Here is a 26205-nt window from a genome sequence, read left to right as displayed (position 1 = left end):
GGAGACACTATGCAAAGTTAGAATCAAGCAGTTTGAACAGTGAAGGAATTACATATCAAAATCAATGTATTTAAACACATGCTATCAGATACCCTTTCTTGAAACAAACTTCTATAAACTACATTAGGAAAAATTTCTAGTTAGCAGTTTGAAAACTCATCACAGACGTAGCTGGTAAGCTTTAGTAGCTATAAAGAGACCATGTATAGGAATTAACCCCACATCAGTGTCTGCTGTTCAGGAAGCACTTCACTGGACAATCAGTGACACCTTTCTTCTGAAGGCTTAGATGTTAGATAAGTAGCTAAATTAAAACAAACAAACAAATAACTTAATAATAACTACCTAAGGCAAACTTGCTACATGTATTGAATGCCCTCAAGGAAATATCTATTCTATGCAAGTAGTTTTGCTACATGGAAAAGATGCAAATTTGTGGAACTAAAATGCTGTGTAGGAAATTACATTAAATCTTTTTACATGTCCTGCTTTAGCTCTGACATCTTTATCCTCAAATCTTTAACTGACTGTTGTCCTAACTGAAGATTTTCTTGGCTCACTTCCATCCAAAGCTGCAAAAGGACATTCCTTCTACGTGGTCCAACTGCATCTGTTCCTTCATCCTACTGCACAACCATGAACATCCTGGATTGCATCAGCTCATTCTCTAGTCTGAGAGATCTGTAATGAAGAACCACATCATATTCAGTCTGATGCCCAGTGTCTGTCTAGGTAGAGCTCAGTGTTTGCTCAAAGAACGACCAAGTGACTTACTTTAACACTACTCCTTCATAAGCCCCACTTATTTCTGGGGCTCAGTTTCTCCATCTACCTAATGAAGTTACATTTGTATGTTTTTTTAAGGTCCCTGCTGTTATCCAGTTGTTTGATGGGACTCTTAAGTAAGCTCTACCACACAGACATGGTAGGGTGTTGGTGGAGAAGGAGGAGCAGGCGGCACTGGGAGACTCAGGCGGCCTTGAGCACTGCATCTGCAGAAGAGAAGCACAGCCTGCCAGTCTCTCCCATCATGGCTTCCTTTAATATCCCGCAGGTGTCAGCCCCCAAAACTATTCAAAGCAGACAGAAGTGGAAAGTCAGTTAAACGGTCCCTGTTTGGGAAGACCCAAGAACACCCCTCCCCCAGTTTAGTTTTATATGTGCAGCTTTAAGTTTCCAATTGTTTATAGCATCAGCCACAAAAATACACATTAAGGTTCAGTTTAGCCATTTATTATCTAAGAAACTTAAGAAAAATAAGTTTTTAGAAAATGTAATTCAGGTATTTCAGTGAATGCTAGAGATTTTTTTCCCACCTAATTACTAAAAAAATGCAAAGCCAAGAATACAGGGTCATAGAATATAAGCCAAGAAGTTACATTTCACATGTTGCACCCAAATATTCTCCTGAGGCTTAAGTTTGCTAGCCTGCATTCTACCGGTAAGTATCGTTGAGGAGACAGTAAGTTTGATAACCAGCAATAATGTACTGCCGTGTTGGGCGGAATGGTTTGGAAAGGATGTGATAACCAGCAATAATGTACTGCCGTGTTGGGCGGAACAGCTTGGAAAGGATGTGAGCAGAATGGAAGGTGGAACAGTGATGGTTTTATAACTTCTTAATTTTATCTCCCTTTTAGAAACATCCCACTTATAGTTCTGATTTACTAAAATTTATATGGGATGTTATTATATATGGACCTTACTCCCATTTTCCTACTCCAAAAGATCATGGCAACGTAGCATGACAGCCCCTGGTCTGCAGTCTGTGCAGCAAGCCCACATTAAATGATGCCTATGTGAGACAGTTCCAAGGTGATGGCAGTGCTAGCTGGCACGGCACGTGTGAGCGTCTGTGTTAAGAACTGTTTTAAGAAGTTTCGATGTGCTAACTCACTTCATCTTTCTGAGTGCATTATGAGGCAGGCATTACTCCTATAGTATAAAGGGTAACACCACTTATCCGAGACAGCAAAACAGACTGATAAAACAGAGAGATTAGAACCTAGGCCTACTGAAGCCCTGCGACTGTCCCCACCACAGCATGAGGCATTGCATGTGTCTTGAAGGGTTGGTAAACACAGGGACAAATAAGGTACAGAATGGAAGGACAGGAGACTCGGGATCACTGAGGCTCAAAGGATTAGCAGAGGAAGCCTGGAAAAAAGGCCACAGAGAAGGGGCAGCTACAAGCAAGAAAGACACCAGGCAAAGTTAGCTTCAAATAAACCCAGACAGGTAACATGAAGACAGGAAGGTGTATTGTATTAAATGACAGGCGTAGCACATTTAAGTGGTGATCATTTATCCTGGGTGAGGTGGACATGAAGTTGAGAAAAATGAAGGAAGGTGGGGGGAAGTAAGTTGGTGCTTTAGATCCAGTCAAGTGGGACAAAGATGCTAATTTCTTTAAAGAGGTTTGGAATGTTCTATAATGCAGTCCTCTTCCCTGTAAATGGGAATGCCACTCTTTATAAGCAAAGATAATGCAGGAAGAAACTATATGAAGGAAATACTTAAAACAATTGATAACCCTATTAGTTATTACTACTATGGAAACTGGAACACAGGCAGAGAAACCAACTGTCCTTGGTTAAGAGGGAACACATTTCTATGACACTGAAAAGAAAAGCCACAGGTGGCAGGTGATGGGGTGAAGAGGGAGGGGAGGCACAGAGTTCCTTACTGATCAATGCCTTATGCTTTTGGTACGGATGAGGCAAGGCAATCTGTGGAGGAGGAGCCAGTAAGAGGGGGCTTGTGGAGAATAAAGAGCCACCCAAGACACTTTACCCCTGTGAAGAGCTACAGCAGTGAAGTCTGCTAGTCCAAAAAGGATTCCAAACCAGAGAGCGCTATGATTTCTCCATTAAGACTTTGCATAGTAATCAGAGACTTTCTCTCATCTGAGTCTTATCGGCAGGCGTGATGAGGGAGTAAGAGGCTATCAGTTACAGTAGGCAGTTATTAGAATGGCTGGAGAGGTGGGGTGTGGGCATGACTGGAAGTGGAAAGCATGAAGTATGACATAAGGACTAGATTTCTTGATGAGGTAAAGGTGAAGGAGCAAGTACTAAAGAAATAGTTGTGAGCAAAATAGCTATATTCAAGCCCTCACAGGTTCACACATGAAGGCAGGAAATTAAATGTGTACTTAGAATGAAATCATCAGTGATCAAAACCTATGACACCGTAAGTGGCAAAATGTGGGAGGGTCTATCTGCTAGCTACAGGATCAGGCAGCAAGGGCTCAGACCCACAGAAAGTGATTATTGAACTGAGATGTGAAAGACAAGTAAGGGTTAGCCATAGCAGAGGGGAGGGAGAGTGGATTCTAGGCTAACAGCATGGCTCAATGAATAAAACATCTGAGAAGGTAAAGACTGGGAAGCTGGGGTTGACAGGGTTGCTCAGGATACCAGAGGTAGACACAGCAGACACAAGGAACAGCAGGTCAGCCAATGAGAACAGTAAACCAGTCCTCAGTTACAGCAGCCTGAGCATGCAGTGCTTGCAAGTCCGGGACTCAGTAAAAACACAAACACTGTACCTTTGAACGGAATGTTGGATGAACGAAATAAACAGCCTTCAAATTCCTCTTGTATCTAATCAAAACAAACGAAGAGCCAGCATAAGTAACAATTAGAACTACTCATTAGTACAGACAATCAACACTTTTACCTGAGTATATAAATATATTCACACTGAGAAAAATACCTTAAAAGCAGTAGGAGTTATTATACCAACTTTGGGGTAAAATGTCAAAAGTAATTAAGCAGACATTTCATTATTTAAACTGCCCATTTTAAATGAAGCACTAATTGCTGCCTCTTACTGTGAAAGAGCTACCTCAAAGAAGAACAAAATCAATCATACTTTAAAAAATTAGACATTATTTTTTATACCATGATGGAGTCTTTGAACTCAAATATATATAATTAAGTCACCTTGAAATCATTACAACTGTAGTAAAAGTTAGAAAGTAAATGCTGTAGTCATGTTACTGCCCAGTCTGGAAAGTCTATGAAGGCTTTGTAGTTTGTACTTAGTCTGCTCCACTGTTCTGATAACCTGATGACCAAGAGGAAATGCCTAGAACCTGACCTGGGCTTCAGCCAATTACCCCAAGCATGTTTTGTGAGGTACATCTTAAGATTTTGTTGTCCAGTAGTTTAATAATCACCAGTGAGTCGAAAGACGTCAGTTGTAAAGGACTTCAGAGAACTAGCAGCAGAATTATTCTAGCTGAGGGCTGTGTCAGTTGAGGGCTAGAAACAGGGGTAGGTATATGATGGATTACAGCTTCATTATAAAATACTTAAAGCACATTAAATAAGTGTGTTAGCCAATGAAAGCATTAGTATTGCTAATTAAGATGTGATTTAATGGTGGGTGGAAGGCAATGGAAATTTATGGTAATTTACCTTCTTTGTTCCCTAACTGTATAATGGTTTTTCAACCTAACCAATAAAGATACTGTGATGCTACAAATAAAATAGCAACCAAGAGGGTAGAAAAATCTTTTTATTTAGGAAATGTATCACCGAGAAAATCCTTATAGCAAGGGAAGCATAATTTAATGAAAATAATTTTCTAGCAGCAAGTCAGTAGTCTATTAAATCTAAATTCTGTATATAAAATTGTGATTCCTTGGGCAATAAATAACCAATACTGCTATTTTCTTCCACCTTCCAGTGTAGAAAACATTAAAAGACACAGGAACCATGAATGGGACTAACGACAGGCTCCATCCGTTGCCATAAAGCCCTTCATATGCAGTTTCTCTCCTCCCTTGTCAACCTTGTTAACAATGTATGGACTGCGTCTGCCCCCATCCCCTGCCACAGGGAAAGTGTCTCTAGGTACAGGGTAAAGTCAGGAGAGCTCCAGAGACAGAGACCGATGATCCTATCTTCATGGGAAGTCCACTTAAACCACAGAAAGAAATATTAAAAAAAAGATTCAGTCTTCATGACTAATCAGCCTCAAATTCTCCCCGAGTCCCCATAAATGCCTGCTCTTTTCTTCAGTGCACAGCCTGAGTCCCCCAAACCAGTCTTCTCCATTCTTGCTTCTCTCCTCTTCTTGCTCCAATGAAAACCTCTGCCTGTGAGTTTATGTCCAGTGTCTATTTCTGTATAAACCACAGGGATAAGTTTCCCTGAACCTGCTACTATATCTCTCCCAACAGACTCACCGGCTACTGGATCAAGTTAAATAATGTCTATAAGTATATTCAGATATGTACTGTATTAACACACCATAGCAACCAAGGCTGTACTTTCATTATTTTATACACAAAGACTGGGTATGACACCAAACCTCTTCCAAAGTAGTCAAAGTGAGAAGATTACAAATGAGTTTAGTTTACTGCAAAGCCAGGGCCTCCAATAATTAAAGTCTCTATTGTCTATGATAAAAATCTTTGTCACATGAAATATCCTTTCAAAAATATTTATAAATGTCTGCTATTGCTTAGTATTAAAAATATAGATAATTTCCAAAAAGAACTGACTTGATGTCAACAACATCGTAGAGTTTCTTCAGGAAGTCGGAGTCCAGGTGATTGTACTCGCTGGTCAGTGTGTGAAAATACACCAATACATATTCCTTCACAGCGATGTGATCCATTACATGGATAAAATACAAGAGGGCCTAAGGGAAAGAAGAAAAAACATTTTCACAGTAGTCCACTCCACAGAGGCTGAGACAGGAAGTCCCTCCCCTAAGATCTACAACTGCCTGGGGTTGTAATCAGGAAGATTTAGTGACAGCATTTAGTGACTCTCAAAGGCTGTGGCCCAGTCCTTTTCTGTAGTGCTCTAAGAAAGAGGAAAATTGACCTTTAGCCTCTGAAATAACTCCAGATACCAGGAAGAGCTCTGGGATCAACTACCAGGTGTCTCCTATCTAGGACAATGATGTCAGAACATTTAGAACTAAGATTTAGTACTTCTTATCATTTTAATAAAATCTCTAATTCTTGAAGTTTCTGTTTGCATTCCATCAAGATCTCTACGTTGTTGACCAGACAGATGCAGGGCAAGCCACAGAGCACAGGATGTGTCCTCCATGCTCTCACAGAAGTTCATTTTCTTAGCACTTTTAATGCTTATCTGAATGAACAAAGTGGCGGCCTTTGTGGGCAGGCAGCTGGCAACACACTGGGTAACACTTCTAGAACTCGAGGATGATCTAATATGACCCTGTTTGGTTAGGGTTATATTCTATTTTAAGAAATTTAAGAGAGACACTAAAAACAAAATGAGAAATATAACCCAAGCACTGGGCTGACATGACCCAGTGTTTCAGCTGTAAACAACTCAAAGAGGGAGCTAAGTTACACCAACTGAAGGGATTAATCAACCAAGCTGTTTTCCAATTCCTCCTCAGCACAGTCCTTGGCATTAACATGGATTAGGGCCAAACTGCAGGAGCAGTAGGCAGGCGAGGACATTAAGAACAGTTGCTTTGTTAACGTGTAAATCTCACAATAAGTCTCATTTTTAAAAATACAAAACAACATATAATATCTGGAATGCTATGTAAGTACTCAGCAAAATCAAATGCAGGGGTTATGTGTTCTTATTGCTGTAAGTCACACTACTGATGGTAAGAGTGCATGTCACACAGACTATCAAGAACACAGACAGCTCCCTGCAGAACCGTACAGTGTAACTCCTACCAGAAGAGTCTTCCGTCTCTGTGGATAAGGTTATCCCTAATATTCCCACCGTTCCTCTTATCAGACTCGTTCTTTAATCTTTTTATCCATTTTTTATTATCATACTTAAGCAATTTAGGACACTCCTTTTGGCTTCAAATTCTCTATCTTTAAGTTATTCTACTATTATTTATAGGGGGTTAATAAGAAAAAAATGTGGTGGAAGACAAATTCTCCTCAAAACAAGAAAACCCCCTTTGTAAAAAAAAGATTAATTTTATTTTAAATCATGTTTGTGTATGTGTGTGCGCATGCGTGTGCACATGTGAGTATACCATGTATACAGGAGCACACACAGTGGCATCAAGAGTCCTCTATAACACAAAGAGGTATACAATTGTGGGTCACCCAATGTGGGTGCTGCAAATCAAACCCCAGCCCTCTAGAAGAGACAGACCCACTCTTAGCTGCTAAAGGAACCATTTTTGAAATACTCATTTTTACTTTTTACTTCTACTGACTCATCTCTTCTCTGTATTGTACTCACTTCGAACCTGCCCCCCCAACTCCCACCCCACTTTCTCTACCCACATACTGGAGGGCCCCATGGAGGCTACACGAGCACTGTACTGAGTTATATCTGAAGAGTCTTAGAATCATATCTCTTAAGGGTCCTAGAACATTCCATTTGTGAGTACGCCATAATCAGATACTGGGAATTATAGTTCTAATGTCGTATGTACTTTCTCAGTTTAAGTGTGCTATGCTTACTATGGCTAATACACATGGGTCAGTCACAACTTATTTTCTGTAGTTATTTTGTAATGGAATTGATGTTTTGGGGAATATATATGTATATAAACATTATAATAGAATATCTTTGATCTGTTCTTTGGTAATTTCATACATGTAACCAGTGTATCATATCCACTCCCCCTGCCTGTTCCAGGCACCCCAACATGCCCTGTTTTCTGCCCTTTTCTTTTGTAACAATGTACTGAGCACTTAGTGCTGCCCCGAGAATGCTGACTGGGGAGCTCTGTTTAGCTCACGGGCTCAACTGTCCCTCCAGTGAGGACTCCACACTCAGCAGTTACAGGATTTACAGCTACATCTCCTCTTGGGAACATTTTCTTAGAAAGTCTCAGGAATGGAATCACTGGGTCAATAAACATAGCTTTTATAGTTTCAATTCATCTCTGCTGATGATACTTACTTACAAGTTCTCTCTAATTCTCAGGATGAGAAATGACATTTTGAGTTGCCTCTTCATATTACTAGTCAGGTTGAACAATTTCTTCCTTTTGCTTAACAGTTTCAACTATTTTCTTCTTTTAAGATCATCTACGTCTGTTTTCTGGCTCCATAGGAAAGGATGATAGAACTATACTCTCTTGCTATCTTGGATAGACTGTACCTCTGGCATATGCTTTTTAAACAGATACTCAAGTGTTAATTTTTCTTTTCTTCTCTTTTTTTTTTTTTTTTTTTTTCAAAGAAGCTCTCATGTCTGTGTGCTTAGGATGCAGGGTACTTCTAACCAAAAGCTTGCCAGCTACATCATACCCAAACAGAACAGCAGTGTTTCTGGAGTAGTATCAGAGCCGTCTAGTGTCTGTTTTTCCTATAGAGGACAAGCAAGCCCTAATTTATCAGAAATGATGCATATGGATTCTCAGGGATGCTGGTGTAAAGACCCATAATTCATTTCACCTGTGCTGCAGACCCTAGTTACCAACCCAATACTCTTCTCACTTTCTCCACCCACCTGCTTTGCAGCCTAGCATTTATGACTCGCTCACCTTGTCCATGTCTATCAACGTCACAGGAATGTTTCTTCCAACTACCACCATCACCGTGCGGCCACAGTTATCTACACCTGGAAGAGATGACGCAATCAGGCCCCAGGAACCTTAGTACAAGACCAGGCTTTGTCCTGGTCTTTTTAATGTGTTTGACTTTATGTATTTGACTACATAAAGGAATCAAACAATAAAAAATGAGATGTACATGCTTCTCAAGTTATACCATTAGATTTCTTTGACTGTTAGGAAAAATACTTTTTTTTTTTCATCTGAGATTTTGACCAGAGTCTTGGCCAACATTGTTTAAAGATTTTAAATCAGCATAACCTATGCTCTTATTTTTTTAAAGAAATACTTTGCTTAAACTCAACATAACTTTAATAATATTAGTGACCCAGGAGACCAAAGTTCTCAACTGAAAATGAGCAGGTAATGCCTGAAACAAGACCCAGGGGAGGAAGTGGGGACTGGAGAGTGCTGTAAAGTTTGAAGTTTGCACTGACAATGCAGAAAACATCCTAACAGAAAAAGCATCCCAGGAACAAAGTGAAAGAGGCACTGTTGAGACCACAAGAAGACACTAGAGGCTGATACAGTATGTCTAAGATCCTTGTGATGTCCAAAGCCTATTGATGTCAGCACAAAACACAGTATTTACAGAGAAAGTCAGAGAAAACCAAGGCTCTCAGAGCACAGGGTCAGATCCTTAATTAGCAAGAATAGTGATCATTAAGCTCACCTGTTTGGTATAAAGCTTTCAGAGAAGCAATATCAGATAGGTCTTCAGATCTTGCTTGGCATAACCAGCGATTATAACTAGATAAATAAAAGATATAATCATTATACCAAACATTTGGAAGTTACTTTGTACAAATGGAACCGGTTTCTAATGTTTTTCTGACCATAAAGAATTCACGCTTCATTACAACAAAGAGTTAGAGGCCATTGCCCCATGCAGAACCACAAGCCATTGATAGATGTGCATTAATGAGAAAACGTGTATACATCCATGACCTGAAAAAATTTTCACTGTATGTAAAGACTATACAGAAAAGTGGCTACAACATCAAGTATTCAAAACAACATAATTAAAGAATATTCTTATTTTTCCTTACTACAAAAATGTAACAAGAAAGGCCTCTGTTGGGTTGCCCTGTCCTGTTCAACATGAGGGCTTTTGTCTTATCGTATCCTGGTTTGTCCTGTTTGGCTGTTGTCTCTCAGAGGCTTGCTCTTTTCTGAAGAGGAAATGGAGGGAGAATGGATCTGGGGGAGAGGGAGTTAAGAGGGAGCTGGGAGGAGTGTGTGTGTGGGACTGCAGTTGGGATGTATTGTATGAGGAGAATCTATTTTCAATAAAAATAAAATAAATAATTTTAAAAAGTTCAATAACTAACGTATCTGGATAAAGCCCATTGTTCAGCCTGGAAATGCAAGGGTTTCCAGGCCTGATGCAAACGCTGCATCCTGCACTCAGTAATGTCCTTTTATGTCCTCCTTTGGTATAAATGAAACCGAGCTTTTGTGTGTGTGCATGGTGCGAGGCTGTCTTGCTAGTTTCTGCTTTACTAGATGTACACCAGTACAGTGCTGGCTATGTTAGCAAGGGCTTAATGAGTACTTAATAATTAATGAAACAATGCGTTTGTATGAGAAGGCACGTTAGCATCACAGGCAACTGGGTGCCAAGCCTAAGGAAAGGAACCAGCCATGAACAACCCATAAACCATGACGTGAGCATTTTAAAAGTGCATACACAGTCAGATCACCATGATTTAGCAAAGGAGTCCAGTTTCTTTTTACTGAAAGAAAAGTGTTTGCCAGATGGCACTACACTCGACCAAGTTTAGAAACTATTATTTATTAATTATTTTATTTAATTACACCCCAAATGCTGCTCCTCTATCCTAGGCTCCCCTCTAGAGAGGATGCATCTAACTCTGTTTAGAAACTATACTGAGCCTGTCATTTGGTTCATCCTTTGGAAAACTTGTTTACTGGTTCCCACTAGTGGCCAATCTGAGACAGAACATTTTAATTCTGGCTGGGGAAGAGGGAGCCATTTTCTTCAGTGCTGTCACTGTGGCTATGCTGAATGGAATCCAGTTAATATCCTCCCTCCCAGGTTCATTGAGGCAACCTTATAAACACAATGGGCTATAGAACAGAACAGTCATGAGAGAAGAGGAGGGGCTTCCTGGGAATGAGTTCAGGGAGAGTGGGAGGGGTGGGTGGGAAGGGTAACAGAGGTGAAGGTGATGGGAATATGTCATAGGAAGCACTGTGTTTGTAAGGGACTGCTGAGATGACCGTTCCAACTCCCACTCAGTGACTGGAGACTGGCACCATGGAAGTGCCCTGTAGACAGAATGGTACGCTGTGCCATGCTGTGAAAAAGGAAAGCAGCAGAGGCACGCACTCTGGACCCAACAGGTGAGGCGTGGGGGGCATTTGCTTTCATCTGAAACCTGGAGGATGGGTAGGGCTGAAGGAGAGAAGATGCTCATAGAAACGAATGGGAGGGAGGGGCCAAAGCCAGCACTCAAAGGTCAGACAGATGGGGCTTGCTCAGCACTGAAGAAAGCTGCTGTGACATGTCTTATGAAGTTTGCTGAGTTCTGATGGGGAGCTACACTCACTGCAATCACTGTTGCTCACAGCCTATGAGATACTATCCTTTACCAGCCCCATGAGGGAATAGATAGCCATGTACAATTGACTTTTTTTCTTATAAAAATTGAAAAGTAGCCATCTTTACTATTAATCTTTGGAAAGGGTTCCATCTATGATTTTGAAAGGATTTATTCAGGACGGCTTTAGTATTAGAAACACTTGGAGAAAATAGAGAAAATGTAAAGGTCCTCAGGGTAAGTGGGGGAGACAGAAAACTCTTCAGCTGAAGAAAACTTTAACGTAAGAAAAATGCAAGCAGAAGACTTGTAAGTGCTTTCCCATCTCCTAATATCCATGTTTAGATCACATGAGGGCACATCAGTTAGAGACCACAGTGGGGGTAAGAACTCTGAAAGCAGACACACATCTGACCACCGGCTTCCCCACACTAACGGACTCAACTTTCGGCTTTGCATCTAGAAATGCGGACAGGACCTCCTTCTCGGTCATTGCTAAGGTTAAACAAAAGGAACTTTGTATGTACAGGAGTGTCCACAGGTGCCAGACCCGTCTCCTGACCCACACTATCTAACTGTCGGAACAACCCTGCCTTACTTTCTTTGATGCTGCTTCTGCAGGGCAGCTTCAGACAACTGTCCCTGGAGGATCAATTTTCTTTGCTTGTCAATATCTCCTTCCATTCGAGCAAAAGCATGAGAGCCAATGAAAGACAGATCCACTCCCAAGCCTTCATCCTCATCTTCCTCTTCGTTGTCTGCAAAAAAAAGTTCCATCAGCAGAGAGCTACAAAAGTAGACAGCAAAACTGTGAGTGCTACAGGAGGAAAGACTAAGGCAACAGCAGCAACATCAACAATAAAAAGTAACATTCATGACATAATGAAAGAAAAGCAAGCAATATGTTCCCTAAGCTGATTTCTGATCTGAGTATGTGTGGCAAGTCTCCACCCATTGGAATGGGGTTCATGATCTTATTTATAGATGTAACAGCTGACAGAAGAGCTTCCATCCTAACATACACTCTACCTATAACTTTCAACCCCCGTAAGTATAAAACCTAAAGAAATAACATGGCTATAGTATTCTTAGCTTACTATTTAATGTTAACTGTGATTTTTAGAGGAACTGTTAAAACTGCTCAAAACTGAAAATTTAAGGTGGTAATATACTCAACTACTGCTTTAATATATCACGAGCCTCCAAACTCCACTCAGCTGAGCATGTTGCTATGCCCACCTGCAAATCCCCAATACAAGTCCTATGTCTTTGCTGGCTGGTGTTTACCCATACCCTAGCATCCTGAAGGGGAAATTAAGGAAGGCAAATGCCGATAAGGCTGGTATAGAAATCGCTATGAAAGTTCCTCAAAAACTACAAATTGAGTTACCACTTGACTCAACTATATCATTCCTGAAGATATACTCCAAAGACTTGGTTAAGTGTACCAGAGATATCTGCTCATCTATGCTTATTACTGTACTATTCACAACAGTCAAGACCTAGGATCAGCCTAGATAGTTACAAGAGATGAATGGATAAAGTGTGAGACACACATACATATAACACCAGAGTTTTCGTCAGCCATAAACAATGAGATTATGATCTGCAGGAAAACCTATGGAACTGGAGACCATTACGTTAAACAAAATAAGCCCGGTGGTGAAAGACACATATCACTTGGTTTCTTCTTATGAGGAATCAGATTTCATACAGATGTAACATGAAAGAAAGTGTGTGGGAGTAAGCACCTTGAGAGGGTCCAGCAGGAGAACAAGGGCGAGGAAAGAGGCTTGGCTATGACAAAGCAAATTCTGCCATGTCTGCATGAAGCTGTCAAAGGACACACACAACCTGTATATTAATTAAGGAAGATGAGCACTCACCCTCCGAAGCACCAGGTTTCTCACTGATCCTAATTTGCCGCTCAGGCACCACGGGCTCCCCTTCTGCATTTCCAATGTCTGCAGGTAGGTACGGCAATGACCAGATCTCCTCCTTTAACGACCTTGGGAAGTACAGAGGTAGCAGCTTTTGGTAAGTGGCCTGTGTCAGAAAAGTAAGGTGCTGTGTGAAAAACAGTGACGAGCAAAAGCAAGCCCAACAGTGATGACTGTGGTCCATGGTTCTGCAGACCACAGGCCTCACCACTCCCCCTCGCAGATGCAAGCTGTTCAAGAGCCTCGCTCGTCCTATATTCCACAGGGAGAATTGAGCCTCCAGTCAAGTCACAGGAAAGCTCTACCCTGATCAGGTCACCAAATCTGGATTGTGAAGGCTGCCACTCCTGCCCACACTCACACCCTGTCTGCTAGACTTAGGAAGCACAGGCGCTATACGCGGAAGCTAGTGTACCAGTCTCTATTTGACCCACGTTTAGTTTTTCAGGTTTATTTTATTTTATTTTATTTAATGGGGGCAGGGGCTAGTGGTTTGAGAGAGGATTTCTCTGTGTGTGTAGCCCTGGATGTCCTGGAACTTGATCTATAGACCAAACTTGATCTGTGGCCTCAAACTCACAGAGATTCACCTGCTTCTGCCTCCTGAGTGCTGGGGTTAAAGGTGTGTGCCACCATTGCCTGGCTAGTTGTTCATTTTTTAGAAACATTTCTAATTATTTTCTGAAAGTCAGATAGTTTTCACTCACTCTTAGAAATTAAAAAAAGAAAAAAGGAGCCAGTAAGATGTATATATATATATAATATACATATGTATAATATATATTATATATTATATTATATATTATATTATATATATTATATATTATATTATATTATATATATTATACATACATATATATATATATATATATATATATATATATATATATATATATATATTTGTAATGACATAATATATATGAGACAATATCTGTGGGAAATTAATGATAACAAAATATAATAATATGATATGAAGATGATGAAACCAATCATTTGTAAGCTAACTAAAAATTAATACAGTAACTGCAATGTGCTGAAATAAAAACAGAGTAAGGTATTCTCTTACAATTGATTTTCCCATGTGTGAGCCCTGTGCTCAGTGACGGCACCAGAGCAAATGAAGGTGCTGTGTGCCAGTTGTCTCCACATCTGCACCCTACTCCCTGCTGCATCAGGACTCAACATCACTCAGAAATGATTCTAAACTACAGGGGCTGGAGAGCGGTTAGAGGCCATGGCACTTGCAGCTCTTTAAAAAGGACTAAAAGAAGACAGCACACAAGAGATGGAGCTGAGTATCTCGGTGAATTAAATCATTTAAGAAATCAGTATTACACACAAAACTATAGCATTTCCTCAACAGACGCCTGGAGACATCAGGTTTGTATCTTATAGAAACCCAGATAGGCTGGGTGTGGTGCATATGCCTTTAATCCTCACACTTGGGAGGCAGTGACCAGCAAATCTGTTGAATCTGAGGCTGGTTTGTCTACACAATGAGTAACAGGCTAATGAAGGCTACAGAGAGAGACCCTTCCTAAAAAAATACCAAGAAAAAACCCAGAAACAAGCAAGCAAACAGAACTCAGGCTCAGCATGCCAAGGCGCTTGCTGTGCAAAAGTGGCTGCATAGATCAGTCTATCACAAGCACAGAAGGTGGAAGGAGAGATCAAATTCCACAAAGCTGATCTGACTTCCACACATGCATCATGGCACACTGGGCACAGGCACACTTATGCACACACACAGAATTTTGAAGATTTATATGGCATAAAACTAACCTGGTGAAAATACAGAAGTCAGTGACTGTTACTTAAGTGCTGTCCTTAATGCTGTCGAGTCACCACTGCCTAACTCCAGAACACTGACATCAGCTCACCCCAACTCCCCAGCAATCGTCTCCCCACAACTCCTAGTTCCAAAACCTGGGCTGTCAACTGTTTTCCTCAGTGGATGTGACTATTTTCAACATTTCCATAAGACAGAATACACTTGTGACCTTTTGTGTGTGTTCATTCTGGTTGGCACAACGCTACAAGGCTCACCTCCTTTCAGGCATCTACACTTCACCCCTGCACGGCTGAACACTTTCTAGTCTATGTCTACTCTCCATTTGCTCCTCCAGTCGGCGGCTGACTGATCAAAACACACTGTTTTAATATTCATCTTTATGTTTTAAATATTTTCTGTATATACTTAAGAAGCTGCTGTATTATACTGTAACTTATGTGGCTGGCAGATGGCTTTGTGACAGTGAAGTGGTATCTCACTGTGGTTTTGGTTTAAGTTTCTGTAATGGTCAATGTTGTGAAGTATTTTTATCATGGTCATTTGTATAATACTTTTTAAGAACTAAGAGTCAACTATGTGTTTTTTCTTTACATTGTGTGTATTTCTTGTTTTCTCATCTTTAAACTTTGCTAGCTAAGGAATGCTGTCCTTCTCAGGACCGCCTGACTCTTAAAATCAGTATCAAACACTCGAGAATATGACTTGTCTGTGCAAACCACCCAGCCCTCCCCCTCCTCTTCCCCTTCCTCTTCTTCCTCCTCTTCCCTATTTTCACAAGCACTGAGAAACGAAGTGACTGCTGAAGGATACAAGCAGAACCATCTGAAGCTGAGCACGACACAGTACTCTCAAGCTAAGGACACCCAGGGAGACAGAAACAAAGATCTGACTTTCCACATGGCCAAAGTTTAAATAAATTCACCACTCACAAGAAAACATATAAACCTGCCACTATCGGCTTGGCTACTCCCTGCACCCAGTCAAACAGACAGCGAGGCCTCGCCAGCAAAGCAGTGATTTTCCAGCCATGTTCCTAAACTCTAGAATCCTACATAGTACTCAGGTTACAAAGCAACAGCCCAGGTGCTAGTGCAGGCAGCAGGCAGAACTGCTGACCTGTGCCATTTCCCTCAGGAAGACAACAGCCGAGCAGGAAAGCTGAGTTAAACTCTCCTTTTTAGCTGGGTGGTGCATGCCCATGATTCCAAAACTTGAAGCAGAGTCAGGGGGACTTGGCAGCCAGCACAGCATGGTTTACACTGGACAGTCTGGGTTCCTTCTACACTGCTTTAGTTTCCATCATATCTCTTCTTCAATGAATGAGCATAATCCCACTGCTGCGAGTTTATTTAAATCATTAAATTTATCTGCTTCAGATTCAGTGAACAGATGATGATCACATGAAGGTAACGCAAGTAGAATTAAGACAAACTAAGCAAAAAACATTTGTAAAATACCTCTTCGAGTTCTGAGACAGCAAATACTACTTTTTCAATGGTTTCCCCATGGATCTCTAGGAACCGCCTCACAGTACCTAAAGAAGAGAATGGAAAGATACTCAATGTTAAAGCCAAGCTTTGATTTCTGTAATGGGCCACTCTTCACTTCATTGCCCCTTCTCAGAAAAGCCAGCCACATGCCTCTCTCACAGCCCGGAATGCTTCCCTTCAGAGCAACTGAGGCAGCCAGTTTTCAGATCTCTTTAGGGCATATCCTTTCTGCTCTCAGTCCTCCAGTGGCCCTAAGGTGCCATGATTTTATTGTACTTGCTGCCCTAGTTACAGTGTCTGGGACAGTGGCTGGCTACAGGACATGCTGAGTCCAGGCCTCTTTCTTTCATCCAGCATGTTTTGTATTTCTCTGGGGCTTCCCTTTGGCCAGAATGATCTAGCACAAATGAAAAGCACAACACCTTTGTGAATGAATAATTCAGCTACAGTGTGAGGTGTCCCACTCAGCCTGTTTCCTACTCACAAAACCAAAGATGAGTTATCTTAGTCTTACTCTGTCCCATCCTAATGTGTGTGCGCACCATGGTACATGTGCATAGCTGAGAGGACAACTTGCAGGAGTTAGTTCTGTCCTTGTGCCAGAGGGTTCCAGGGTTGACCTCAGGCTGTCAGGCCTGGCAGCAAGCATCTTTACTTGCTGAGCTACCTCACTGGCTCTGAATTTCCTTTGGCGCTCTCTTTATTTTTTATCTCAATCCACACTGTCGTGTGGTTTCCATGCACAATCTTTTAATTCTGCTAGCATGTCAAATATCCATCCTTCCTCCTTCAGTTGCTTTCAAGCTCTCAGTGCTCACACACATTTTGGCAATAAGTTAGTGGCTGGTCTCTGTTTCTTTCATTTCTAAAGCTGCAACTTTTGCTTCCTGGGAAATCTTACAGTACCTTCCGTAGGAGATACTTGAAATGGGGCTGTACTACTTATAAGTTAGGGTTCAAAGCTCCTATATGACTTGCAGCACTGTCCTCGCTAACCATGTCATAAGTCCTGTTTCCAACTGTTCCTCCCACGTTTTCTACTATCACTTACAGTTCATGATGCTCTATCCAGTGGTAGGTTAGTTCTGACCAGAAAACATGGTTTCTCCACTCCATTCTTTTGTGAATCTTTACTCACTTTTCAAGGTGACAAGCTATGTTTGTGTAGAACTCTACCCCCCAGCCCCCCCCCCCGTTCCTCTATATAGAATCTCCTGTACCCACCTTGGTTCAAGTTTGATTTAGGGCTTTTCAAGTTTACAATAGGTTTAATGAGATACAATTCTATGGTAAATTGGGATGCCTCTGTGAGCTTTTGAGGATCCTTTTATCTATAAACTTCTTACAGCTACAATGTGAACCTATTTAAAGCCAACATTGTATTAACTGAAGTCTATCAGAACATGGCCATATGACATGCACTCATCAAAAACAACTAATGACTAAATTAATACTTTATGGGCTGCCTTGGTAAGTAATGTAGTCCAAGGATCTAGTGCAGTAGACTCATTTGTTGAGAGCAGGATGAAGATCTGCAACTCTGCTGCTCTAGGTGCAAATCTGTTTTTCTCCTGGTCTGCTTTCAACCTTTTCCTTAAAACAGCATCCTAAAAGAAATTTTCTCTTACACTATTTTCATTCTGTAAAAATTTGACATTCTTATCTAATTTCCCCTTAACATTAATTACTGTATGTTTCCTATGGAAGGTAATGCCAAGTAGCAATCAAATCAAATTCTCTCGATGGTGCTCACTGAGGAAGAGACTTCTGCCAGGAGGAGGAATGAGACGGACCTCATGACTCAAGGATTTCGGCTTTTCAGTCTACACTGCTCCTTCTAGTAGCAGCTGAGTACTCTGCCTGGCAGCCCAACAGGATGTCACATGCTTTATATTCATGAAGATGCTTTAACTAGTGAAAGTGACATCCAGGATACTAACACCTTCAACACTGAAGCGTGGACAATTAGAACAATCACCATGGGCTTCTTGCCTCACTGCTGCCTGCTCCTGGGTAGGACAGAGTATAGCAGACCAGTAACTCCTAATTCTTTTTGAATAAGTAACCCAGTCATTTTACTTCACTGCTGATGTTTACGGTTTTACTTGTACATGAACTAGGGAAAAAAGATACTTTAAAAAGTCTTGGTATACTGATCAAGAAGCCATTAGGTTTTTGTATAAAATTTTTTGCTAATAGTTTAATAAGCAAGAAAGCTCTTGCTTATTAATGAAAGACATATGTCAATGGGTTCACTTTTGGCAAGCATACACTGTTAACATGTACAAGCCATTCATTATTGTCAAATTCCAGAAGTACACTAGTATCTCTGTGATTGTTTGTTCTGAATAAGATGCTCTATAATTCTACCACATTTAAGATCTAGGTGAAATGGCCCTCAGACAATTTGACTGCTCAGTTTTAAGAGCGACTTACTTCCTTTCTGCCAATTACATTCCTAGAAGTAATCTTCCCCCTATTGATCTTTATCTGTTATTGTAAATTACTCTTAAAACTGGTTGGTCTGAGGTATTACTATGTAGTAAAGCAACCCTTTGGAACGTTTTCCCAGAACAATGCACATAGGGAATTCACATAGCAGCATTTAAGGAGGGTATGCAGGCACTGCTCCTGGTAATAAAAACCTCATTAACACACAGTATTATCTCAAAGTAACCAAAGCTCCTCCCTTGAAATGTGCCTACATCTTGCTATCTGCAGTTAGGATTCTTACTCATCACCTTTATGAGGACTGGGAAGCTCTTGGGACAGCTTTTAAAGTCTGTATTTCTGAACACTGCTTTGGATAAGGGACGACAGCCTCCTTTTGATGGATGCACAATGTAGGTTATGATGATAGCCCAACCACAGTGAAGAACCCTTGCTCAAAAATGTATTGCAGCATAAGGCCATTGTGAGAGCCCTCCGGATATTTGAAGATGAACATACCACTGATGCTTCAAGCAAAGTGTCCTTGTTTGTCAATGTCTTCACAGTGACCTAAATGTATGGAATGCACTGAGGACATGGACTCTCAAGGTAAGCACTAGTTTTTACTGCTGGGAACTGAACCCAGAGACCCACATATCCTAAGCACACACTCTATCACTGACGTATGCCCTTAGCCCAACAGTGTACTTTTATACAAACTTGTATACAGGTCAGTTTGGACTCAGTGATTTTTAAAGCAAAGCACACAGTTTTATTATATTAAAGGAGTACTTCTGAATGGTGCTGTCTGTTGGGTGATGTGTTTGTACATTGTATGTTCAAATGCTGATTTCTGTTCTTAGAGATCTGGTTGCGGTCAGACTTTGGTATTGTCATTATTATAAAGCATCTCCTAACTCAATATATTGTAAACGTTGTTCTCCATCACCTTCTGATTGGCAAAAAATAAAACGCTATGGACTATAGCAAAAAGCAGAAAGATAAGGTGGAACTTTTGGAAATGGATGGGGGGAGAGACAGAGAGAAAGAAAAAGAGAGAGAGAGAGAGAGACAGACACAGACACAGACACAGACACAGACACAGACACAGACACAGACACAGACACAGACACAGACACAGACACAGAGAGAGAAGGAGCCAGGTAAGGGAGATTCAGCCAGCTGGACAGGAAGGAAGGAGAGTAACTAACACGCCATGTGGCAGAACTAAGATTAGGAAACAATGCCTGGCTATAAGGCCAACAGCTTATGAATAAATATACTCTCCATTCAGGAACTGGGGTGGGCATAGAAAGGCCCTTGGTTACAACTCTCTAAATAGAAAAACACTACACAAATATATTATGAACTTGATTTTTTTTTTTGCATTTTTATAAACTGTTAAAATTATTATTTGATTCAAATACTCATTACGTTAATCATATTTTCTACTCTGGTATTATTTTCAAACTTAATGAGCAAGCCCTGTAAGCCTTTATGCATAGGTATGCTGTAATACATAGGTATTACACCATGCTAACTGAGAACTCTGAACTCTGCCATCTAGCAATGCAAAGTCTCCCAGGATGCCACGATGCTCTCTGGTTAAAACTTTATCTAGTAATGGAAGATGTTAAGAATTTGATGTATGTGTAGCACCTCCATCATTACTTACGAAGAGCGATGTGTGTTGCATCTTCTAGTGGATAACCTCGCTTTGCAGAATTGATGACACAGAAGCCAACAGAAGACATGGACTGTTCTCTGCAATCAGACAGAAAACCCAAAGTTGTACTAAAACAATTCTCTACATACATAATCCCTAAGGACTCTCAAAATGCAAGTGTGCATCTCTCCTTCCCCACCAATAAACTTACTATATTATTTGACAGGTACATTAATGTAAAATCTAACCATACTCTGAGAGATACTTTGCGAGCCCTTCAGAGTTTGCTACCCACAGTGGGGTTTCATCTCTAACAGCACGTGGGGAGCAGGCCGTACTTGGCCAGCTGAAGCACGCCTCTGTAACAGCTGTACAGGGAACTCTCCGCTGCAGTGCGGTAGCGGCTCTTGTACTTAGGTCCCACCGTGTGGATGATGAACCGAGCAGCCAGGTTAAAGCCTTTTGTCAATTTTGCTTCACCAGTTCGGCAACCTGGAAATAACAGGGACACATAAAAGCCTGAAAATATTATGAAAACACCAATACACAAGCATAAAACAGTGCATTAAGAGCTGTGAGGAGTGCTATCTAAAAGTAGGACTGACTACAAGCCTCCGCGTCTGTCCCTTCTGTTCCTGTAGTGCTGAGAAGGACAGTAGGTATACGCACAGTCTTTTATTACAGGACGGGGAAGACACGGAGCAGAGATTGATCCAGGTTTCTGAAGGGAGAAAAGTCAGTGGTCTATGGGTAACCGGCTTAGCAAAGGAGGAAAACCTAGCAGCCCGCAAAATGGAGTGAGCAGTGTGAAGCTTTGCAAGGAAGAGCAGAGTCAGACTTAAAACAAATTGCTTCATTTAAATCCAGAGTCCAAAGTGTTCATGTGTGAGTTCTGGGTACGTCATGGCCTCAGTGCTTTGATTTAGTACTTAAGGGAGATACTGCCCTTAGAAGATCAAATGAGCTAAATTATGCAAAGTGCACACATGCAGCAGTGGCTATTGTTATTGTTATTTCTGGAGAACACTAGAAAGACTCCTAATTACTTGCCAGACCATGCTGTAATGTGGGACTCTAAAGAGATGGCTCATGTAAACACAGTCAATCAAAACCACAGCAACCCTCCTCACACCAGCATGACAAGGTTAAATTTTCTTTACCACTGCTGATGAAACAGAATGGAAGATTACTCCCTGGAGATATTGAGCAAGAGTTTCTGGAATCCAGAACTCCACTCACACGTGCAAAGAGGGGCTTCAGTTAAGGCACTAGAGCTGTCAGGAAGATGCCTAGCTCCTTGCCAGCATCAGTTGTCTAACACGGATATCCAAAGACAAAGACAAAGAATGAGTTGAGTCGGATAATCAAAGCAATCCCTTCAATTCACCCAATAAAACCACAGGATATCTGCTCTACCTGAGACCTACCAACCAATAGCCTTGCTGGCATGGAGTAAATTCATGCATGCCTCTCCCACTCCCTACGTTGAAACTTCATGGTGGCATGTGGTGGCATCAAAGCATATATTTTTGAGAGGTAAGAGGAATGGGATGAGATTGTGCTGGAATCCTCACACATAGGATAAATATCTTTCCAACACAATCCAGAGACTGCAAGAGGCCCAAAAACTCTCAGAAGACCCTGATCTGCAACCATCCTGAAACCAGACTTCCAGATATCAGAACTCGGAGAATTAAATATCTATAAGCCATACCTCATCTGTACCTTGACAGCAGCTCGAATGCACTAAGCAGCCAAGCACAGCTATAATTCCAGCACTCAAAGAGGATGAGTCCAGGTCCAAGTTAAAGGACTGGGCTATACATAGTAAGTTCTAAGCCAGTATGGCATAAGACACCATTGTAAACAAGCAGGCAAGTGAGTAGGACAGGCACAAAACATGCTTCATTTGCTTTTCAGTTTCTCCTCAAACACCACTAGCACTGAAAGATCCCCAGGAAGTGAGGAAATAGACAAAACAAACCGATGTTCCTGATAAACAGGCAGGGTACAAACTTACAAAAATGACCAGAAGTCCTGACACTAGAAACGTAATGCAGAGACATGCAAGAGGATACAGGAAGGACCTCTGAGTCATGACCAGAGTGCTGTTTTAAAAACTATACAAAGAACAGAAAACAGCACTTATGCATATTTGCTACAGACTACTGAAACCTAAGAATGGGGAAGTTCAATAGGGGTTGACAGAACAGCTGAAGAAACCATGCAGAGAACAAAACAAAAGAAAGGAATTTTTAATCTTAGCCATTCTGACTGGAGTGAGATGGAATCTCAGGGTTGTTTTGATTTGCATTTCTCTGATGACTAAGGATGTTGAACATTTTTTCAGGTGTTTCTTAGCCATTCTGTATTCCTCAGTTGAGAATTCTTTGTTTAGCTCTGTACCCCATTTTTTAATGGGGTTATTTGAATTTCTGGAGTTCAGCTTCCTGAGCTCTTTGTATATATTGGATATTAGTCCTCTATCAGATTTAGGATTGGTAAAAATCCTTTCCCAATCTGTTGGTGACCTTTTTGTCTTGTTGACAGTGTCTTTTGCCTTACAGAAGCTTTGCAATTTTATGAGGTCCCATTTGTCAATTCTTGATTTTACAGCACAAGCCATTGCTGTTCTGTTGAGAAAATTTTTCCCCGTGCCCATATTTTCGAGGCTTTTCCCCACTTTCTCCTCTATCAATTTCAGTATCTCTGGTTTTATGTTGAGGTCTTTGATCCACTTAGACTTGAGCTTTGTACAAGGACATAAGAATGGATCAATTCTCATTCTTCTACATGATAACCGCCACTTGTGCCAGCACCATTTGTTGAAAAATGCTGTCTTTTTTCCACTGGATGGTTTTAGCTCCCTTGTCAAAAATCAAGTGACCATAGGTGTGTGGATTCATTTCTGAGCACAACTGCTTGTGGACGTTGTACATCGTGGTGCGGAGCCTAGTGCGCACCACGATGTACAACGTCCACAAGCAGCCTGAGCTCGTGTCTCTAGCTGCATATGTAGCAGAAGATGGCCTAATCGGCCATCATTGGGAAGAGAGGCCCCTTGGTCTTGTAAACTTTATATGACCCAGCACAGGGGAAGGTCAGGGCCAAGTAGTGGGAGTGGGTGGGTAGGAGAGCAGGGGCGGGGGGGGGGTATAGGGAACTTTCAGGATAGCATTTGAAATGTAAATAAAATAAAATAAAATATATCCAAGAGCTTGTGTAGCCATTATACATGATTTTATAATATTTAATTATTGCCTCCAGAAAGAAACTCCAGCCTTTGAAATGTAAATAAAGAGAATTATAAAAAAAAAGAAAAAAAATAGAAAGGAAGGAAGAGATAACAACAACAGCAACAGCAAAAAAATGGAAGACAAAGACTTTTGGGTCTCGCCCGCCACCCTCTAAGCATTGTATTGCGCCCCTTACAGACACGCTAAGAGTTGCTCCCTGGAATCCCGGATCTGGACAGTGTCCTCAGACCGCCCACTGTCAANGCCCACTCTTCGCCCAGACCAACCACCAATGTCGTCATGCCTACTCGATTGGACCCGCCTCCTGGACACAGCTCCGCTGAGGATCGGACCGTGCGCCTTTGAGACATTGGAACATTGCGCCATTGGGACTGAGAGACACACTCAGCAGAGACAATGGGACATGCAGGAGAGGGTTGGGTTCTCCCGCGTGTAATTAATAAATGATATGCTTTCTTGTAGCTCATCTCTATTTTCAGGAAGTTTAGCTCTGCAGTACGAACCCACCCCAAGGTGTTTTCTGCCCACGCAGACACAGCGCCAAGAAAATGCAGCATGCAGTAAGAATTCTTCTAAGAAAGAAATCGGGAAGAAAAGCAAGGATCTTCCCAGAACTAAGTATCTCACTCCCTAGTGATCTGGGGGGGGGGGGGGGGGAGGGTGGCTAAGGAGGAGGAACTGAGCAGCTATCAAGCAGTGAAGGGTCAGTGACCTAAAAGCCTCAGGTGGTCTGGGACACTCTGGACAAAGGTGAGTGACTGACTGCATCCACAGGAGCCTCTGAATGGAAACTCCACAGATTAAACCTGTTGCTATTTACTTTTAGACTATAGGGGAACTGACCTGCAGATAGACTCTACAGTCTTTAAAGCCCCCCCCCTCCATGTTTTCATCCCAAAAACCTCCAAAATCTCACAGCACATGTGCACAGCCTCCCTCATGCAGAGACTGCGGACTTCAGACATTCTGATTAAAAGACAGTTGTGCTTCTGGGGATCCTGACTTCTCTCAATCCATATCTAACAAGGATGTGTCCTGACTGAATACACCGTTTTGGTAAATAACCTCAAAGGACATTTCTGGGCAACTGGAAATGTTACCCATAGTTTAGGCTCAGGTCTAATGTCTGGAACCAAACAGCAGAATGCATCTTCTTAAGAACATGCTATGTATACTATACTCTTGGAAGCAGTACATAAGTAATTACTTTTTCTTTCTAAGAATATGTGTATACCTTCGTACTATATATGGAAAGAGCCAGAAGTGGTAATATTTGAGTGGTGGGAATATTATGGTTTTAGTAATTTAAGCTTGTATGCACATTATTTTTTATATTAGCCCCAAAGTAGAAAATTGCTAGTTAAAAGCATCAAGATATGTGTATTATTTTGATTTTTAAAAACAGGTAACAGGCAAACACATAATTAGTTTGTTGTAGAGATGTCATACATCAGAATTTTGAAAAGAAAAAAGGCTGGGCTTGGTGGCACATGCAAGTACTACCAGTATTTGGGAGGCAGAGACAGGATAGTCTAGGGCTAGCCTGGGGTACATGAGACCCTGTTCCCCCTGACCAAAAAGAAACACATATCTTGTTCCTGGGCTAGCACTTTTCTTTTATTGTTCCTGAGAAGTCTGGATGCTGGAAATCATGACCAAACGTACTGCTCCAGTCCCACCTACCATGAATTTGTCTCTTCTAATCCAAGCCTGAAAGCTGAGTGGTCTTAGTTCTGTCGAGTGTGATGTCCACTCTTTGCAACGTGTCCTGCTGATGAGCACTGAGTATCTGAGTTACCAAAGATGTTTCAACAACATTTCAACTGCACTTCTTTGCAAATCCTAACTTTACAATAACGAAGCACAGAGGCCACTGAATGCTGGAAGCAAAGTGTGCTAACCAGAAAACAGGCAAAAGTTGCAGTACATGCATTCCTACCCCTGAAAGCTCACACTGCAGTACTGAGTAACAAGTCGAGATCCCAGCATTTCCTTACTGTGCATGTGCAGGCTTTGGCCTGTTTTGCTCTGGATATGTGCTCTGGGCTAGAAAAAGCTCTAATTCTTCATAATGGAATACAAAGGACAACTCCCATAACTTTTGTATTTATGAAAATAACCAAGTTCAAAGTGTGAAAGTTGTACTGACCGGGGACAGGCTAAATGGCTACCCAAATCCTACCTGGCCCACTTTTAGAAAGTTCCATTTCTCAGAAAAATTCCTAGCTAAATTGCAACTCAATTTTCTAGATCAGGAATCCCAGCAACGCAGTAGCTACCACCATCCTTGTTCAAAGCATCCCCTCTGGAAGGTTACAGAATAACTAGTGTTTCCTCCAAATCCTCTCTAGGCTGATTCTCTGTATTGTTCAGTACTGTGCCTTCTATAACACCTGACACACTAACACTTTTTCATTTGGGTGTACCCCAGTTTATCACTCTTAAAGGAAGTAGTACAGCTATAAACAAGAAAAGCTCCACGGTCTCCCCAGGAAGCCTGGTGCAGAGCAAACACAGTCTCATTTAACACT

The 26205-nt window shown here is 41.3% G+C and overlaps 1 protein-coding gene across 1 annotated transcript in view; it reads right to left on the bottom strand.

The window, feature by feature from the left end:
* Window positions 1-26205, bottom strand: part of Gdap2 (ganglioside induced differentiation associated protein 2) — a 43353-nt gene that overhangs the window by 6515 nt on the left and 10633 nt on the right. The window contains exons 4-12 of the mRNA XM_021195870.2: window positions 20756-20909; window positions 20427-20515; window positions 16289-16365; window positions 12986-13145; window positions 11698-11857; window positions 9209-9285; window positions 8467-8543; window positions 5516-5655; window positions 3551-3605 (exon numbers count right to left, since the gene is read on the bottom strand). Coding sequence (XP_021051529.1) covers window positions 3551-3605; window positions 5516-5655; window positions 8467-8543; window positions 9209-9285; window positions 11698-11857; window positions 12986-13145; window positions 16289-16365; window positions 20427-20515; window positions 20756-20909 — 989 coding nt within the window. The remainder of the gene's footprint in view (window positions 1-3550; window positions 3606-5515; window positions 5656-8466; window positions 8544-9208; window positions 9286-11697; window positions 11858-12985; window positions 13146-16288; window positions 16366-20426; window positions 20516-20755; window positions 20910-26205) is intronic.

The sequence above is a fragment of the Mus pahari genome, chromosome 4 (assembly GCF_900095145.1).
Source record: "Mus pahari chromosome 4, PAHARI_EIJ_v1.1, whole genome shotgun sequence".
NCBI classification, from domain to species: domain Eukaryota; kingdom Metazoa; phylum Chordata; class Mammalia; order Rodentia; family Muridae; genus Mus; species Mus pahari.
Note: the sequence above shows the minus strand (reverse complement) of the source record. Positions and strands in the feature narration are given on the sequence as shown.